This window comes from Alosa sapidissima, chromosome 5 (genome assembly GCF_018492685.1).
Source record: "Alosa sapidissima isolate fAloSap1 chromosome 5, fAloSap1.pri, whole genome shotgun sequence".
In the NCBI taxonomy this organism is placed as follows: domain Eukaryota; kingdom Metazoa; phylum Chordata; class Actinopteri; order Clupeiformes; family Clupeidae; genus Alosa; species Alosa sapidissima.
This window is the reverse complement of record NC_055961.1, coordinates 4,555,650-4,574,636: the sequence shown is the minus strand read 5'-3', so window position 1 is coordinate 4,574,636 and position 18,987 is coordinate 4,555,650. Positions and strand designations below refer to the sequence as shown.

Genomic DNA, 18,987 nt, shown 5'->3' with positions numbered 1-18,987 from the left:
TTCTCAACTACTTTATTGCCACAATGTCATGTTTTCTGCACATTATCAGTCTAACAAAGTGGAAAGCCCATCATTTTTCTGCATAGAACACTGAGGAATACTTCACTTTCAATATTACTGTACATTTGGTGTAGCTTTATTATATTATTTTTTGACAATAACAACTACAGTACATACTGCACATTTATATTAAAGGTGCTCTAAGCGATGCAGGGCAACGTCACTTCTTTTGACTTTCAAACAAAACGGAGAGCTAGCTCGCTACTTCCTCCCCCTCCCTCCCCTGCTGCTCCCGTGCAATTGAAACTCCTAAACGCGCATCTCGTCTGTGATTTGCTGGAACAGTTTGTTTTGTTTTCATGGGCTAGGTTTGCCCAGGTTGTTTTTGTTGCCGTTCTTGGAGCCTGGGCTGTCCACAGAGATCGCATTTTTTTTTAAGTGTATTCACAGACAGCTAGCGGTTGGTTAGGTGCTGTTTGCAGTAAGTGACATAAAATGTTTTAGCCTGAAAAACGCCTGGCATCGCTTAGAGCACCTTTAATGAAAGGTGATCTCTCCTCTACAGGATGCTGTGGGGACCCTGCAGGCTCATGTGCTTTTGGTTATTTGTGGTCTGCAACAAACAAAAGAGTCAGGTGTGGTGAATAAAGATCACACACACACACACACACACACACACACACACACACACACACACACACACACACACACACACACACACACACACACACACACACACACACACACACACACATTTTTAAAGACACATATAAACTACCAGAAATTTACTTAGTACAAAACTCTCTTTCTCACTCTCACTTTCATTCTCACTCTCACTCACTCTCTCTCTCTCACACACACTTCTTGAATTTCCCCTTGGAGATCTATCTATCTATCTATCACACACACACACACACACACACACACAGTGAATGATGGATAGGAGCCCCACTAACTGGACAGAGTGACTTCAGAGGAGTTTCCGATCTGGACCATGTTTCCTAAGCGCTTAGCACAGTAATAGAGCCCCGCGTCTTCTGAAGTGACGTTCTCGATCCTCAGCTCCATCCGCTTCTGACCGCTGTGATACGCAGGCACCAGACGGGGGCCAAACTGGGGAGTGGGGGTGAGGCTGACTTTATCCGTTCGGACGTTGGTCAGCATAGCCAGAGACAGAGTATTATTTGGGCGCAGAATAAACCACATGACCTCAATGTTTGCTGTGCGAACGCGTCAGAGTTGTAAATCTTCGACTCTGTTGTAGACGGAGCGTGATCTCCCTCTAGTGGCAAAGGGTCTGACTCCCCACGTTTGTAAAGTTTTGGGGAAAGGATCGACTTCATTGTAAATCTTGGTTAAAAAAAAAACAGTGGTGCAGTGACAGCGTCTTTGAGGATTTCTGGCTCGCCTTGGTTAGATGGTCACTCCAGATCCTTCCCTGTGTTGCATGGAGCGATGCTCTATACCCCCTTAGGCAGTAGTCTAAAACAGGATGGCGTGGAAAGTGTTCCAGCAGTGCCTTCATCCTCAGCAAAGTTGTGGAGAAGATGAGGGCACTGCTGGAATGCTGGAATACTCTCCACGCCATCCTTTTTCCTATTCCAGTGAACTGACTGGTAGTGTCACGTCCAGTGATGGCATGAAATGCCAACAGACCATCAAGAATCTCATTTGACATTTTAATATCATGCACTTTTAATGTAGCGTGGTTTCTTGGCAGTTCCTGCTTTCATCCAAATTTCTGGGCTCAGCAGGTTGCAAACACAAGATGCAACAACAGTACATCATCTGTGTCTGCACTGCAATGATGAGCCTCTCATATCCTTTAGTTGTGGCATCATGAGGTTGTGCCTTCATCTTCTCCACAACTTTGGAGAGGATGAAGTACCAAGTCCAGCTATTCCATCCTCAGCAGAACAGTGCAAACTGTATGATCCAAAAACGACCAGCACTTCAATCCACGATGTTTGCTGTGCCCTGTTTCGGAAAGTGAAAGCCAATGTGGATTTACCACCAACTCAGGATGCCTTGTCTCTGCACCTCATGAGGGCCCACTATCAAACAAAGGTTTGGAAACAGTCACTAGTGACCCATCCACAGTTGCCCTCACCAACCAGTTGAGGTTGGCACATGAAGGATGGAATGCTTGTCCCCCAGCTTTTGAAAGAGGTTTTGAGATACTATGCTTCCTGATATTTATTTGGAAAACTGGTTCTCTTTAGGCAGAGATTGTTTTTTTCATGTTCTAGTTCTGTTGTCTCTTACACTGTACAATAAATGTCCATTCTGACACTTCTGCAGACAGCCCATGAGTGTTACCTTTCATTTGATACCTCTTAAAAAAAAAAAAGTATAAGCCTATGTTCCTTGTGGTTGTGGAGATATTGTGTGCAGGAAACCAAAAAGTTGGCCTGAAATTGCTTATACCATAGGCCTATACAATCTATGGCGTATACAAGTCACACAAAAAACAACCACCCTAATATCTTATGGTACTACTCAACTACTATGGTGCTACTCAACTCCTACTCAAGCGAGTAGGACGCATTTCACACTGCTCCTGCTTCACCTATCCTTTTAGCAATTTCCACTCTTTTTCATTCTTTTATTTCATTTACAAGCTAGTTTAGCAAAGACAGTGAAACCAGTACATTTAAATCTGAAACTTTAGTGGTTAGTTTTTTACTTTAAATGAGCCAGCCAAGTCAACGAGCAAAAACTGAACGGCAATTCACCTTGAAGTTGGATTAAAACAAAATGCGCTCCTCCGGCCAGAGACCCAGGAGATCATGACGAAAATGTACTGAGCTAGAACAGAGGATTTCTACTTTGGAATCAAAGATGCATGCCCTTCCATCAACGACAGATGAACTACGAGAGGCATCTCATGAAGTGAGTACAGCAACTACTGGAAATGCAGAGAATGTAACCCAGCAGTCTAATATCACTGCTAATAGAGCAGATGAATGCATCGACCTCACAAAGGGAAATGTGAGTACAGAGCCTTGGCACAGGCAAGGTGCCAGACCAAAAAACAAAAAATGTAATACAAGAACTGTAATCACCTCAACACCAGTAAATTCAGATGTTAACTTCAGGCCTCGTATCAGAAATACAGACAGATCAGCAAACTACTACAGGGTCCTAAGGGAAGCCCACAGCCCCTAACACTATGGAACAGATTTGAATGCCTCTGGGACGTGAGAGAGGAATTTCCCTGGGAACAGACCCAAAGCAGGCAGCGATCAAACCACAACAATAGAAAGATGGGCACAGACAAGAAGCAGCACTCGACCCCTATTCATCCCACAACCCTCGTTCTAGGCGACTCTGCTGTGAGACATATAAATGGGGAAAGGATGATTGTATGTTGTTTCCCAAATGCTTCAGTGTCTGACACAAAAAACAAGCTTGCAGAACTGGTGTCAAAATATGCAACTATCAAGCGCATCATTGTGCATGTTGGAGCAAATGACATCTACAGAGAACAGCTGTATGTCAAAGAAGATTTCAAGGAACTTTTCTCGTCCCTATATGAGCTTGGAATACAAATTTTCATCTGTGGCCCACTCCCAGCAGAGGGAAGCTTTGTATTTTCCAGACTATTCAGTTTAAACACCTGGCTCGCAAAAACATGCTTTTAAGTTGGGATGAATTTTATTGACAATTTTAACCTTTTTTGGAATCGCAGGGAATACTTCAGACCAAATAGCACTGAGCTGAGTTGGACTGGGGCCAAGATCTTAACCGAATACTATCACCTCTCTCTCCTGCACCCAACATTTTTTCTGCCAACCTTGAGCCGAGCCTCTGATAAGCGCTCAGTGGCCATACAGACGGAACAAGCGGATGACCTCAACAACTCAGCTAAACCAAAACACTCTGCACAGGCTGAAACAGAGATATGCCCAACCTCCCCTGCTGTGGGGCCCTCTGATAAACACCCGCTAGCCTCCACTGAAATGCAGACCTTGGAGAAACATTAACAACCAGCTCAACAATGCCAAGCCATGTCCACTGGACAAGATAAGATGGGTGCTGCTAAAATGACTCAAAGTCAATCACTGGCGTCAAACTCCCTGGAATCTCAGCAAACAAATGGATGTGATGAGCATGAGGAGATAGCACCTATCAAAGCTGCTGAGAGGATATCAGAAAGGAAGGGTCATGTTGTAACACCAGTACCAATACCCCTCCCCACCTCCGTCGTCTCCTTGTCACCACAAAGACACAACAACATGAAATACACTACTGGAATACATGCTGAAAGCGGAGCATCTGCAACAAACTCCCCAGAACCTCAGCAGGCAGATGGAGACTCTGGATCAATTTTCAACCCCAACCTCCTTGATTTCCCATCACCACCCACACCCAATCACGTCCCCACCCAATCAAATTCCCCAGGCCACACAAACCCCCCTAATCTCCCATCCCCATCCCTACCCCTTCATCCCACCACCCACTCAAACTCCACAGTATCCCCTGAATACCCATCACCATCCCCACCCAAGCACATGATGTTCCCTGCAAGAATGGAGAGACTGCTACCAGTAGCCATGCAGAGTTTTACTAGCCCAAGATCATTAGCACCAAAGAAGCGAAGGGCACCTCCACCCCCTCGCCCTCCCCCTCCCCGTTTAGAAGGATCTCTTAAGCAGCAGCAACCTCTTAGTTCATTTTCTCAGCCGGCATATAGCATGGAATGTGCAGTGGAAAATACAGATGGCAGCAGCAGGGGACAATTATATGATGACTGTATTGCATGATATTCTCAGGGTCCCTGCAATATAAATGGTACTGACAGTAGTTTTGAGAACATGCCGGGACCCAGTAAGCCCATGACATTCTCTATTCCTGTATTGACAAGAAATAGAACACAAATGCATCGAGCTTATAGGGTAAACCAGTCCAATCTCCTACCCGTACCACATCAACCTCAGATTTCCCCCATGGATCATATTTCCCCAACACTTAAACTAGCAAAACTAGCACTCCTAAATATCAGATCTCTTTCAAACAAATCATTCTTAATTCATGATCTAATTTGCACACACAACCTTGATTTTTTACTTTTAACTGAGACATGGTTAGATCAAGCAAACAGTGCTGCTACTCTCATCGAATCAGCTCCCCCAAACTTCAGTTTCTTGAGTGCTACCAGAGCACATAAAAGAGGTGGGGGGATAGCCACAATTTTCAAGACGTCTTTTCAGTGCAATCAGTCGTCATTCGGTGACTTTATTTCATTTGAATATCTGTGTGCATGCATTAAGTCTTCTCCTCAGATTTTATTACTGACAATTTACAGGCCTCTAAAACATTCAGCTAAAGTTTTTCTTGAAGAGCTAGGTGAACTGCTATCAGTTGTTTGCATAGAGTATGACTGTCTTATTATATCAGGGGATCTAAACTTGCATGTGGATAGTCCTGAAAACAATTATGCCAAGGAATTCATTGCACTAATCGATACTTTCTCCCTAACACAGCATGTACAGGGGCCAACACACTCTCTCGGCCATACCCTCGACCTTGTTATCACAAAGGGTCTCGATGTCTCTACAGCTGTTAAAGACCTGGCCTTATCTGATCATTTTTGCGTGTTCTTTGATGTGTCTATGTCCCCACACACTCAAAACACAGCTATGATGGTAAAAAGGAGAATCATAAATGATCAGACAAGTGCTCTCTTTGAGCAAGCACTTTCACTAAAGTCAAGTCAACTGTCAGACTCTGAAGACTTATTTGATCACTTTAATGCAAAAATGGCAAACATTATGGATGACATTGCTCCATTACAATTCAAGAAAGTTAAGGAAAAACAGAAAGCACCATGGAGGCAAAATCCAGCAGTTAAACTTCTAAAAAGAGAGTGTAGGAAGACTGAAAGAAAATGGCGTAAATACAAACTTCAGATCCACTATGAAATCCATAACGAGATGCTCCGCACATATAACTCTGAAATATGCAAAGCAAGACAGTCTTTCTTTTCTAACATTATTATGTGGATGTTACAAGGTAAGAAACACGATTTAAAACTAGTTTCTTGTTTCTCACTTCTCTTTCCGGGACGGTAGTCTCAATGTTGCAAGGTTGGTTTTTCACCTGAGGACGCTAGGCGCAGCGGGGAAAGTCACCATTTTCACTGGAACAGGTCATTTAACCATCCAAATGATTTCTAAACGGGTTTATTACGTTGAAATAGTTGCCAAGGTCCCCTTTAAGTCCTTGCACTGGCTTCCAGTAAGTCACAGAATTGACTTTAAAGCACTATTGCTTGTTTATAAATCAGTAAATGGAGCAGGACCTAAATACTTGTCAGACATGCTTCAGCAGTACACACCTTCTCGTCCTCTCAGGTCCCAGGTGAAAAACCTGCTAGTAAAACCTACAGTTAGAACTAAACATGGTGAAGCAGCTTTTAGCTGCTATGCGGCTCAGCTGTGGAACCAACTTTCGGATGACATTAAAAAGGCCCCAACTGTAGCCAGTTTTAAATCTAGACTTAAGACCAAACTGTTCTCAGACGCTTTCTGCTAACTGTGCCAAGTTACAAATTCTGAATCTGCCTCGATAATTATTCTACTTTGTCTTTTATTACTTTTTTTTTACTACTTTTGCCTTTGTTTTTGCTTACTAATTATTCTTTATTTTTAAATGATTTTACCTTGTGTTTTATGTTTTCTTTTTATTATGATCTTTACCTTTTAACTATTCTTTGACTATATTGCCCATCTATGCTTTTATTTGTTATTATCGTTTGGTTTTGTTTATGTAAAGCACATTGAATGACCTCTGTGTATGAAATGTGCTATATAAATAAACTTGACTTGACCTGACTTGACTATGGGTGTCTAGGTGTCTACCTAATAAAAATAGTGTGACAGCTTATACCAAAACATGTCCGCAAAAGCCTTAACGGAAGCCCTTTTCAGAATTAACCCCTAGGCAATTCAAAGAATTTCATTATATTTCCCTTTGGGGATCAATAAAGTATCTATCTATCTAGAATAGCCTCAGGTAGGCTTTTGAAGAGGTGCTGAATTTTGTTTGCTGTGCGCACGCGCCAGAGTTGTAAATCTTCGGCTCTGTTGTAGACGGAGCGTGATCTCCCTCTAGTGGCAAAGGGTCTGACTCCCCACGTTTGTAAAGTTTTGGGGAAAGGATCCATGCAAAATGCGCCTGCGTGTTAGCATGTCTGCCACTTCCTAGATACAGAGGAAAGAACCAACGTCTTGCTACGGCCCCATCACAACATCAGCCCACACGCGCACAACAAAGGTACAACATTTTTGCTTTTATTTCTAACATTAATCTCTTACGTGTGTAAATATCCTAAATACACACACAATATACGTCTTTAAAGAAGTTAATAAGAAGTTATCTATTTACACAAGCTAACAAAAGAAGCTGTCTATGCTAACGTTGTCTAACTTAGCAAGCCAGCTATGGCTGCTAACCCATGAAAACAATATTAGCAACCAGTTATCGCTAACGTTAGCTTACTTAGCTTGGATGGTTGCATCACTCGTGTTAGCGCAGGCTCTATGTTCAGATCATATTACGTTATTTCAATGGCCTTCCTTTGCTCCCTGGAACACGATTCGCGCTACAGGTAAATGTAGCTTGTCGTCACATTCGTTTAGGTAACGTTAGCATTTTTACTCACAACTGCAGTTGTTTCTGTGATGATTGCTACACCTATCCAGTGTTAACAATTAGTTCTAGCTGTGCTAGCGTAACGACGACCTAACGGTGTTTGCTTGTAGGCTATGCTAGGCAGTTAGCTGTTGAATTACAGGTCAGAATAACTTAACATTTATCATGTAACGTCACTGTGCTCTTCTCTGGACAAATCCTGACAGAAATTGAAGTGAGGCTACTGTTAACTGCATTAAAACTCTCACGTACAGACCAATATACTTCTGACCACTGATACTGAACTTGCGTGTGTTACAGTGTGCTTCACTGGCTACTGACGGAGATACAATAACCAGGAGTTTTCAGTCATTTCTTCAACCTGCAAAAATGCCTGCCGCTCTAGCGGATACCAGCCAAATCATCTGTGAAGTATGGGCCAGTAACGTTGAGGAGGAGATGAGGAAAATCCGACAGATCGTTCAGAGCTACAACTTCATTGCCATGGTAAACCACTGCTTTATGTATATGTGTGTTGCAGTATGTCTAGTATTCTGAAAGCCCCATTAAAGTAACTGACAGAAGTGTGACTCTTACACTGTTTTTGTACACTTTGTTTTGCAGGACACAGAATTTCCTGGCGTTGTTGTCAGACCAATCGGAGAATTTCGGAGCACTGTGGACTATCAATATCAGCTTCTGCGATGTAATGTCGACTTACTGAAGATCATTCAACTTGGTCTCACGTTTATGAACGAAGATGGAGACTACCCTCAGGGGACAACAACGTGGCAGTTCAACTTCAAGTTCAATTTAACGTAGGAGGGCTCATAAACATTACCTTGAAATGCAGTTGTGTTTTTGTAGCCAGGGTCTTTCTTTGATGCATGGAGAGCAACTTGCATGTTTGGTCTCGTATGGGACACCGATTAGGGCTGTGGGTAAGAGGTGGGTGGCACCACAAACCTTTTGAGGAGCACAGGTCGGAGAGAAGGGTTTTGCTCAAAACAGGGGGGTGTAAGAAAAATAGCTAATCTAAAAAGAAGAAAAAAACTGGATATGAGTAAGCTATGTTTGTGTGTGTATGGGAGGGTGTACCATTCGGTAGTATTTGTTTTCAGAGCTTGTAATGCCGCATTCTATGTTCTGTTATACTGCCGCATTCTGTGTTCTGTTATACTGCCGCATTCTGTGTTCTGTTATACTGCCGCATTCTGTGTTCTGTTATACTGCCGCATTCTGTGTTCTGTTATAATGCCGCATTCTGTGTTCTGTTATACTGCCGCATTCTGTGTTCTGTTATAATGCTGCATTCTGTGTTCTGTTATACTGCCGCATTCTGTGTTCTGTTATAATGCTGCATTCTGTGTTCTGTTATACTGCCGCATTCTGTGTTCTGTTATACTTATCTACGTGTTTGTTCTCTTCTTGGTTGTCCTGCAGAGAGGACATGTACTCCCAGGACTCCATAGACCTCTTGCAGAACTCCGGCCTACAGTTTAAGAAGCACGAGGAGGAGGGGATCGACACACTCTACTTCGCCGAACTGCTCATGACGTCAGGCCTGGTGCTGTGTGAGAACGTCAAGTGGCTGTCCTTCCACAGGTGGGTTTGACTGGATTACATGCACACACACTCCACGCACTCACTCATTCTCTCCACACACTCATGCACACACTCTCTCTCTCTTTTTCCATGCACACACTCACTTTCACACTCTACACACACACACACACACACATGCACACACTCTCCACGCACACACTCTCTCTCCTCATACACACACTCCACACATGGATCAATGCTGTCTTCAAAGACGACTGTTTTTTGGGGTAATTTTAAGGTATCTTAGAAGGCAGTAAAAATAGTTATTTCGGTTTCAAAGAGCACTTGTTGCCTTGCTCCCCTGTTAAATATCTTAAAAAGCAGCAGTTGTAACAGAGACATACTCTCCATTCCTTCCCAGGCCGGGCTAGTTGTGTTGTGGAGACTCTGTGTGCGGTCTGTAGCCTGTATTACGAGCAGCTAGTCTTGAACCCACATCTTGTATGTGGAATGTGAGCATCATTCTACCGAGGAGGCTAAAACCCAAAGGTACTAGCAGCTGGTGTTGCTGGCACGCCTCTTAAGATGTCGTGGGAGTTAGGATCTCTCGCTGCATAACTCTGTAACGACTAGCTACTGGTACACATTAGTGGCCAGCCATGGTCCTCTTTAGCATAGAGTGAGAAGGGGAGGCACCCACCTGCAAGGCTGGATCCAGTACAACTCTACAGGTACTAAGGGTGTATCAAAAATGGGTGAGAAGGCACACTTGTTCACTGTGTGGTACACTGAGGGTGCCCAGTCATAGGTGGGGGGTGCATTGTACCCCTGTGTTTATACTGAGGGTGCCCAGTCATAGGTGGGGGGTGCAACATACCCCTGCGTTTATACTGAGGGTGCCCAGTCATAGGTTGGGGGAGAAACGCACCTTTACGCACCCCTACGATTACACTGAGGGTGCCCAGTCATAGGTTGGGGGAGAAATGCACCTTTACGCGCCCCTGCTGGTCAGAGTCCAGCAGCAAGGAACACCGCTAGCCTCTGGGTTTGGGTCGACACAGTGACAGTTTAGCTCTAGCATCATATCTAAAAGCCTTGGTAATGTTTTGTTTAAGGGTTTTATGTTTTAAAAATAAGATTAGTGTGTTAGACCTAATCTTCACCCATTGAACCATAAAACGCACAGAGAGTCAAGGCTTCAGGTTGTACTAAGACCACTGTGAGTGAAACACTCAGATACAGCTCAAGGTCAACACACAATGATGCCATTCAAAAAAGCGTAACAGTGCACTCCCATTCACAACATAGACAGTGATTTGACCATAATCAGTGAAAAAGATAATACAATAGCAAGGTCAAGCCAGCACAACGTGTACCCCAACACACCTATCAACTTGCCTGACATAGAAACTAAATGGGTGAAAGGTTGTGCCATGTTTTAACCAAAGGCTGGACCCTGATTTGTATGTCACGCAACATGCCATGGAATGTTTTAATAACATCCTGCGCAAATCATTGCTCATTTAATAACTGGGCAAAAACATTTTGCTAATTTAATTCCATGCAACACCACATTACTTGCAAACATGGTATAGTGTGGAGGGAATGTTAGATGTTAAAAAATGTGACCACTTACTCAACCGATTCCTACTTGTGCCCTGCATTGAGCCTGTAAATAATCAAAAATTGGCCTCACCGCCTGTTTTGACTGCATGCATGGTTTCTCCAGCACAGTAGCCCTACTTTGTGTGTGTGATGGATTCAAATGAGTGCCATGTGTGTGTGAGTTTGGTGTGTGTGTGTCTCAGGGCTTTACAGTGCTTATAGTGCTTATATGTAGCACATGCTACAAAAACATCAGGCTGTGCTATGGATGCTTTACCAGAGACTTTCTAATGAGGAGACACAGCACTCAAAAAATCCTCCATATAAATGCATGGGGTTAATTTGTAATGCCAATATGGCCGTTGTCTACACTTCCAAACCCTTTCCTCGGCAAAACGTCGACATGTGAATACATTGAGCCAATCATGTGGCGTGATGTGAATATATTGAGCCAATCATATGGTGTGTTGTGAAGACATCGTGCCAATCATGTGTTGTGAACTCGCCGCTGGAGCAAGATTGGTGTCGTGAAGCCTTGCACACGCGCATTTCTGCCGAGATGGATGCCCGATGAGTGGCCAAAAAGCGTTGCCATATGGCCGCCGAGTGGAGGGACTTGCCTAAAAGGACTTTGGCTTTACCAGCTTACCACCGGCGACCCGTTTTTTTCCGAGTGTAGCCTACAAATGAGGTTTTTGTAACTACATACTGATGCTAGAGATTTTGTGGATTGTCCCACTGGAGCAACTCGGGGTTTATCGGGCATTCCATTTGTACGAAGGGCTCTTCTTACGACTAGTAAGATGACCAAAAACAAGAAGTTACGCAAAATAACGTGACGGCACGCCCCCCTAACGTCGTCTGACAAGAAGCGGTCTCGTACAAATCAGAGGACCCTCAGTTCACGGCGAGTTCTGACGACTTCAAAGTTACGTAATTTCACAAATTACAGGTTGTCTTAAGCCATCACCACATACAAATGGAACACACGATAAGTGCCTTGCTCAGACAGTGGCGGCAGCTCTCAGCCTTCAGGTGGTTAATTTGAAGGCCCAGATCCATAAGCACTAGAGCACTACTACCACCACCACCCCACCAAACACACTGTAGCTTTCTGTGTCTTCTTATGATGCTATCTAGACCTGGGGTCTGCTGGCTACTGTCTGTGAAATGTGTTATCGTTATGAATTTTGCACAGAGATCATGCCCTAGACTAGATTTGTTGTGCATTTATACTGTTGATATTGTGTGTGTGTGTGTGTGTGTGTGTGTGTGTGTGGCCTGGCCAGGTGTGTGTTTTTTCTTTGTCTTAACACACGTGCCACAACACAGGACGGAACCTGCTCTGCAGCTCCTCTGCTAGTTTATACTCTGGGAAAGTCCCTAGTCTGGGTTGGGCATTAGCGCATGTTAAGGCTCTGCAGCTCCTCTGCTAGTTTATACTCTGGGAAAGTCCCTAGTCTGGGTTGGGCATTAGCGCATGTTAAGGCACCAGGATAATAATTCAATACAAATGAATTTCTAGAGTGGGTAGAGTAGTGAAAATCTATACTCAAGTAAAAGTAATTTTACTTCCTTACAAAATTACTTGAGTAAAAGTAAATATTCCCATCTGAGAAATCTACTCAAGTAAAATCAAGTAAAATTACTCAAGTAACAAGTTACTTTTTTCTTCATTTTTATATTTTTGATGGCCCTTGAAAGGGATGCAAAAGTAAGCTTATCCTTTACATCTGTTTGCTTTTCTCCTCCTCTGTAGGCTAATCATATAGACAACCATATTTTAACAGCCCAATTCAAATATATTGTATTTAATATATTTTAATATTATTTGACACACTTCTATAGGCTACCTTGTCATTCATAGCCAGAATAATTAAGTGGCTACGGAAGTTTGGTTATAACTTCACCATACAGACAATGTAACCTAAAAACAATGGCTACATTATGGGTAGATCTATATTTAGGCTACATATTAGCATAGGCATGTCCACTCGGACAGAGAGTAGGCTATTTTTTCCAGCCATCCATCTCTGCCATGTCCTGCACTGACAACACTGAGGCTACGTAAAGGAACGCTAGGGGATAGGAGGCTAGGTTTTTCTAACTTGGGCACTCGATTTCCAGTGCATTTGCTTTGCTTGTGAATGAAGTTGTAGGCCTACTTTCCTTGTCCAATGTGATTGTTGAACGATGCTGGCCAGAAATTAATATAGGTGAAAGTTTCCGTGTCATGTCATACCTCTCGTCTCGTTGCTACTCAGTCTTACCAGAAGATGCAGCAGGTGGCAGGACGTCATTGCCTTAAAGGTTGTATCAGTGATAGCGGGGATACGCCACTTCTGTTGATGTTTAAACAAAACAGAGAGCTAGCTCGCTACTCCCTCCCCCTCCCTCCCATGCAATTAAAACTCTCTCTCTCGTCGGTTATTGGTTGAAACACGTTATTTTGTCTTTGAGTGGGTTGCCAACCCTTGTTGGTAGCAATTGTTTTTGTGTACAGATCTCGGAGCCTAGGCTACCTACAGAAATGCATTTTTTGACAGCCTGCTTATAGGGCAGACAGCTAGCGGAAAGATTAGATGAATGTGATAATTTATGTTACAACCTTTAACTAAGCTTAGATCTACTTCCGTGTAGTAGACTACAACATGGTCTGATTCTGCATAGGCCAGTCATTACTTTTATAATCGAGGGGCATTCTGAAGTCCTGTTTCTTTTCTCCCACGCCATTGTGCACCAAGGGAGCGCTTTTCTCCTTAGAGATACTTTCTCCTCCGATAATATACTTGTACTCGTAACGGAATTGGCAATTAAAAATGTAATCGAGTAAAGAGTAGATTATCAAAATGTATTTGAGTAAGAGTAGAAGTACAGTTTTGAAAAAGTAATATGGAAAGTTGCCGTTCCTCGAAAAAAATACTTATTTACTCATGTGCGTTACTTGTAACATGTTACTACCCACCCCTGGTCTGGAACATAGCATTATGCTGTTGCAGTGGTGGAGACAAGATTTCTAAGATCTTTAGAACATGTTAGGATGGACATAACCTTCCTTGCTTGCACTAGCTGGTCTACTAATGGCAAAACACAACAAACTTGCTAGAGATATCACCATCTTATTAATGGGCCGGTGGTAGTGTAGTGGTTAAGGAGCTGGGCTAGCGTGCAGTAGCCTGTAGGGTGGTGGTAGCGTAGTGGTTAAGGAGCTGGGCTAGCATGTAGTAGCCTGAAGAAGTTGTGGGTTCAATACCCGGTTTCCACTGTTGTGCCCTTGAGCAAGGCACTTAACCCCAAGCTCCAGGGACAGTGGTTACAAATGCATCAGCCAAAAGTAATGTAATGTAATATGTAAGCCGCTTGGGATAGAAGCGTCTGTTAAATTGATAAATGTTAATGTTAATTGCTGATGTGTCTCTTCGATGCTGATGTGTCTCTTCGATGCTGATGTGTCTCTTCGATGCTGATGTGTCTTTTCGATGCTGATGTGTCTCTTTGACGCTGATGTGTCTTTCCGATGCTGATGTGTCTCTTCGATGCTGATGTGTCTCTTCGATGCTGATGTGTCTTTTCGATGCTGATGTGTCTCTTCGATGCTGATGTGTCTTTTCGATGCTGATGTGTCTCTTCGATGCTGATGTGTCTCTTCGATGCTGATGTGTCTCTTCGATGCTGATGTGTCTCTTCGATGATGATGTGTCTTTTCGATGCTGATGTGTCTCTTCGATGCTGATGTGTCTTTTCGATGCTGATGTGTCTCTTCGATGCTGATGTGTCTCTTCGATGCTGATGTGTCTCTTCGATGCTGATGTGCCTTTTCGATGCTGATGTGTCTTTTCGATGCTGATGTGTCTCTTCCCTTTGCAGTGGCTACGACTTCGGCTACCTGGTAAAGCTGCTGACGGACTCGAGGCTGCCCGAGGAAGAGCACGAGTTCTTCCCACATCCTCAACCTCTTCTTCCCAGCCATCTATGACGTCAAGTACCTCATGAAGAGCTGCAAGAACCTGAAGGTATCCACTCCACTCACCCCTGCCACTGCACGTGCATGGATCAATCTTTATTGTTCCTGAGGGCCAGTTTGAAGTAAAGACAGCAGTGTCCACACAAATCAAATTCAATGATGGACAATATGCATGAAATAGCATTCATACATAAAAACATAAAAATCGTCAAAATACAAAATCTGTGGGGTTAAAATAATCTCGAATCACAATGTACGGATGTATGGATGTCAAATGTGTGGGTTTTAATACACAAGTATGTAAAGCGGTGTCCTTTCGATGTCCTTTCAATGAATGCTTGTGTTGTTGTTTTGACTGATATTTTGCAGATACTTTCATCCAAAGCAACATGGATATAGGGAGAGCTGGGGAATGTTCTGTATAAGTGTGTGGGGGGGGGGGGGGGGGGGGGGGTGCAGGAGAGGTGTTTGAGTGAAAGTTCAGAGACTTGGGGCCTCATTTATAAAACTGAGCGTAGATTCCATCCTTAAACATGGTGTACGCCCAAACCTTGCAATCTGCTTACGCATGAAAAGAGGCAGCTGTGGCCTACTGGTTAGCGCTTCGGACTTGTAACCGTGTTGCCGGTTCGAACCCCGACCAGTTGGCACGGCTGAAGTGCCCTTGAGCAAGGCATCTAACCCATCACTGCTCCCCGAGCGCTGCTGTTGATGCAGGCAGCTCACTGCGCCAGGATTAGTGTGTGCTTCACCTCACTGTGTGTACACTGTGTGTGTTTCACTAATTCATGGATTGGGATAAATGCAGAGACCAAATTTCCCTCACGGGATCAAAAGAGTATATATACTTATACTTATATCTTTGCCCGTATAGAATTTTTCTATAAATTCCGACGTCGGAGGTGAAAGATAAGCATGCACAGTTCAGCCCTGTTCACGCAACTCTTTGGTGCGTACTGCGTAGCAGCCTTTATGAATGAGCCCCCTGGTGAGGTGGAGTCGGATGGGTGGCAGAGTAGTTTGACCAGCAGGTGGAGCCGGTGGCCAAGATTTTATGTGCAGAAGGTTGATGCGAGTTAAATGTAGACATTTGGTTAGGTCAGTGTCGTGAGTAGAGTAAATATAGATGTATTGCAGATATCTGATTTGATGTTAATTAGAGATGGTTAATTATTTTAAATTAGTAGATGGAGATGTTTAACATGTTTTGAACTCATTAACTAGTTGACGAGTGGTGTGTGGATGTTTGAGGTGTGGATTTCTGGGTGTTAATATAGGATGTTAAGGTGTTTGTGTGGGTCTGTGGGGGTCTTCAGGAGGTGATGGTGTTTTAATGTGTGTTTGTTTGCCTGTGCAGGGTGGTTTTCAGGAGGTGATGGTGTTTTAATGTGTGTGTGTTTGCCTGTGCAGGGCGGTCTTCAGGAGGTGATGGTGTTTTAATGTGTGTGTGTGTTTGCCTGTGCAGGGCGGTCTTCAGGAGGTGATGGTGTTTTAATGTGTGTGTGTGTGTGTGTGTGTGTTTGCCTGTGCAGGGCGGTCTTCAGGAGGTGATGGTGTTTTAATGTGTGTGTGTGTTTGCCTGTGCAGGGCGGTCTTCAGGAGGTGATGGTGTTTTAATGTGTGTGTGTGTGTGTGTGTGTGTTTGCCTGTGCAGGGCGGTCTTCAGGAGGTGATGGTGTTTTAATGTGTGTGTGTGTGTTTGCCTGTGCAGGGCGGTCTTCAGGAGGTGGCAGACCAGCTGGAGCTGAGAGGATCGGCAGGCAGCACCAAGCTGGCTCGGACTCGCTGCTCACTGGGATGGCTTTCTTCCGCATGAAAGAGGTACACACTTCCAATACCGTACCGTACAACCTGCTCCTTTTCTCAGAAATCTGTTTTGCGTCCCTAGACTGCCCATTCAAGGAAACCTTGTGCTAGTGTTTACTACACGAGATGAACAAACTTACGCTTTAATTATAACCACACAAGAGAGGTAGATTTCTCAGTGGTTGCTCCAGGAGTGAAGCTGAGGTTGTTTCGAGCATCAATCTGCACATAAGTCAGTATTTCCTCAGATTTCAGACTTTGTTTTGCCACAATCGGATTACATTTCTACTAGATTCATTAATCTCACATGCACATGTCTTACATTAATTAACAACTGACAGGGTTTCCATTAAAGTAGGGCTACTTGATTAATTATGGCAAAAGTCATTGTCATGATTATTTGGGTCAATATTGGGATCACGATTGTTGAACACAATTACTCAATGATTTTGCCATCATCCATTTTCAAAACTTAATTTTTTTACAGTGAGTTAAATTGAATTTAAAATATAATTCAACTGAAGAAAATACATCAAAAAGATAACACACACGACAACTCAAAACAAAAGGAGGGCATTGTTATAAAACTGAATGCAGCAAAATAATTGTTATATTTCGAATATGTTGTTTTCATAATCGTTGGAAGTCATAATTGACGATTAATCGATTCATTTCATTAATTGCACAGCCCTACATGAAAGGTTATCAGTGAAAGTGTTTGTGTTCGGATTGTGTCACTAGACCACACTACAATGTGAGCACTGCTAGTTGTCAAGTTCCTGTGGGACCCTAGTTTGTGTCTGGTCGAGAGCGCTGAGGAGGCCAATTTGTTTTTTTATTCTACAGTTATTCTTTGAAGACAACATCGATGACGCCAAGTACTGCGGTCGGTTGTATGGGCTGGGGTCAGGGTCCTCCCAAAATCAGAACGGCATCTCAAACTCGTCCCAGGAAGAGAGCAATAACAAACACTGACCCCCCCCCCCCCCCCCCCCCCCGAACCTGCAGAAGCCAGACCATGATGCACTTGTTTTCAATTCCATTCAACAACTTTGTGTCTACGGTATCAACCCTTCCTGCAACAAAATGCAACTCTGTTCAGAGAAAAACCAACACACAAAACAAAAACAACAACAATACCAACAAAAACAAAAATAATCAAGAATCATTCCAGGGGGACTTGAGCAAATATCCCCAAACAGAAAACACACAAAAAATAAATCAGTCCAAGTAATTTGGATGACTTTAGGTTTTGTATTCAACCGTGTATTTTCAGTTTTACAGCATTGCAACAGGTTCTTGTTTGTGCCTGGAGTGGGGAACTGTACCCCTGGCAACCATGAAACACCAGCGAGCTCCTGAGGGCCAACACAGCTCTCAACAGCCACCAGCTAACACACACACGGCAGACACACACACACACACTCTGGCTCAGGTCTGGCTCCTATTGAGTGCGGATGTGGGCCAGTTGCGTGGGTCTGCCGCTGCCAGGGTACAGTTCTTACCTCCGGGCCTCATTTTGAAAGCAGGAGGATTGTGGGGACAGACTGCTTGTGGGGGGGAATTGGAGTTTTTAACGTAAGCTTTAACAAAAAAAAGAGTTGGGTTGGTGACCGTGAGCAGGTTTTTTCTGCGCTCTCCCCCCTAATGCAGAGTCTCTGGGTATTTTATTTGGGTCGTGCCTGCCGGGTGGGACGGGCTGGCGTCGGCCCTTCAGCCATGTCTTCTACTCCATGAATGTCCAACCGATATGTGTGGCATCTTTTTATTGTAAAGGATATGTGTTGTTTAAAGCTGTTGTACATTAAAATGTTTATATCCATCAGTGCTACTGTGTTTATTTTTTAAATGAAAGTATGCATGTAGAAAGACAGCTGCAACAGGCATGCTCCTGTGGTCTTGTTTCTACCCTTGTTTTGTTTTAGGATTAAAGAGTGTTTGCCTTACAGCAGTGGTTCTCAAAGTGTGGGGTGGGGCCCACTAGTGGGGAATAGAGACATGACAGGTGGGACATGAGGAAATAATGAAAATAAAAAATATCTTTAATAATGCCTGTCTTTTTGTCAAAACAAAACAGCCACATGAACAATTATAAACAAACCAACATATGAATTAAAATAACATCTGGTCCAGCGGACCGAGATGGGAAATATAACTAACCAAAATGAAAAAAACGTTTCCATTTTGCCTGGTTGATTGGGCCAAGTGGGGCTTGAAAAAAACAAAAAAAAGTTTGAGAACCACTGCCTTACAGGGTCTAGCAGGGTGAAAGCGCCATCCCCACATCTCCACACTCCACCACAGGGATGAGTTGGGCACAAGACTCTGCCTGAAGATGACCATATTAACAGACGTAATATTTAAACATTAGCTACTCTGTGGACTACACTACACAGTGAGGCAATCCCTTTAAATCAATGCACGATACAAAA

The 18,987-nt window shown here is 43.5% G+C and overlaps 1 protein-coding gene across 1 annotated transcript; it reads left to right on the top strand.

Moving 5' to 3' along the window:
• Window positions 1–7,125: 7,125 nt before the first annotated feature.
• cnot8 (CCR4-NOT transcription complex, subunit 8) lies at window positions 7,126–18,377 on the top strand. Its single transcript, XM_042091925.1, is given in 9 exon segments — window positions 7,126–7,278; window positions 7,957–8,142; window positions 8,260–8,453; window positions 9,079–9,240; window positions 14,653–14,725; window positions 14,727–14,798; window positions 16,461–16,494; window positions 16,497–16,570; window positions 17,402–18,377. Coding segments are annotated over 8 exon segments (855 nt in total). The 5' UTR covers window positions 7,126–7,278; window positions 7,957–8,025; the 3' UTR covers window positions 17,531–18,377.
• Window positions 18,378–18,987: the final 610 nt, after the last annotated feature.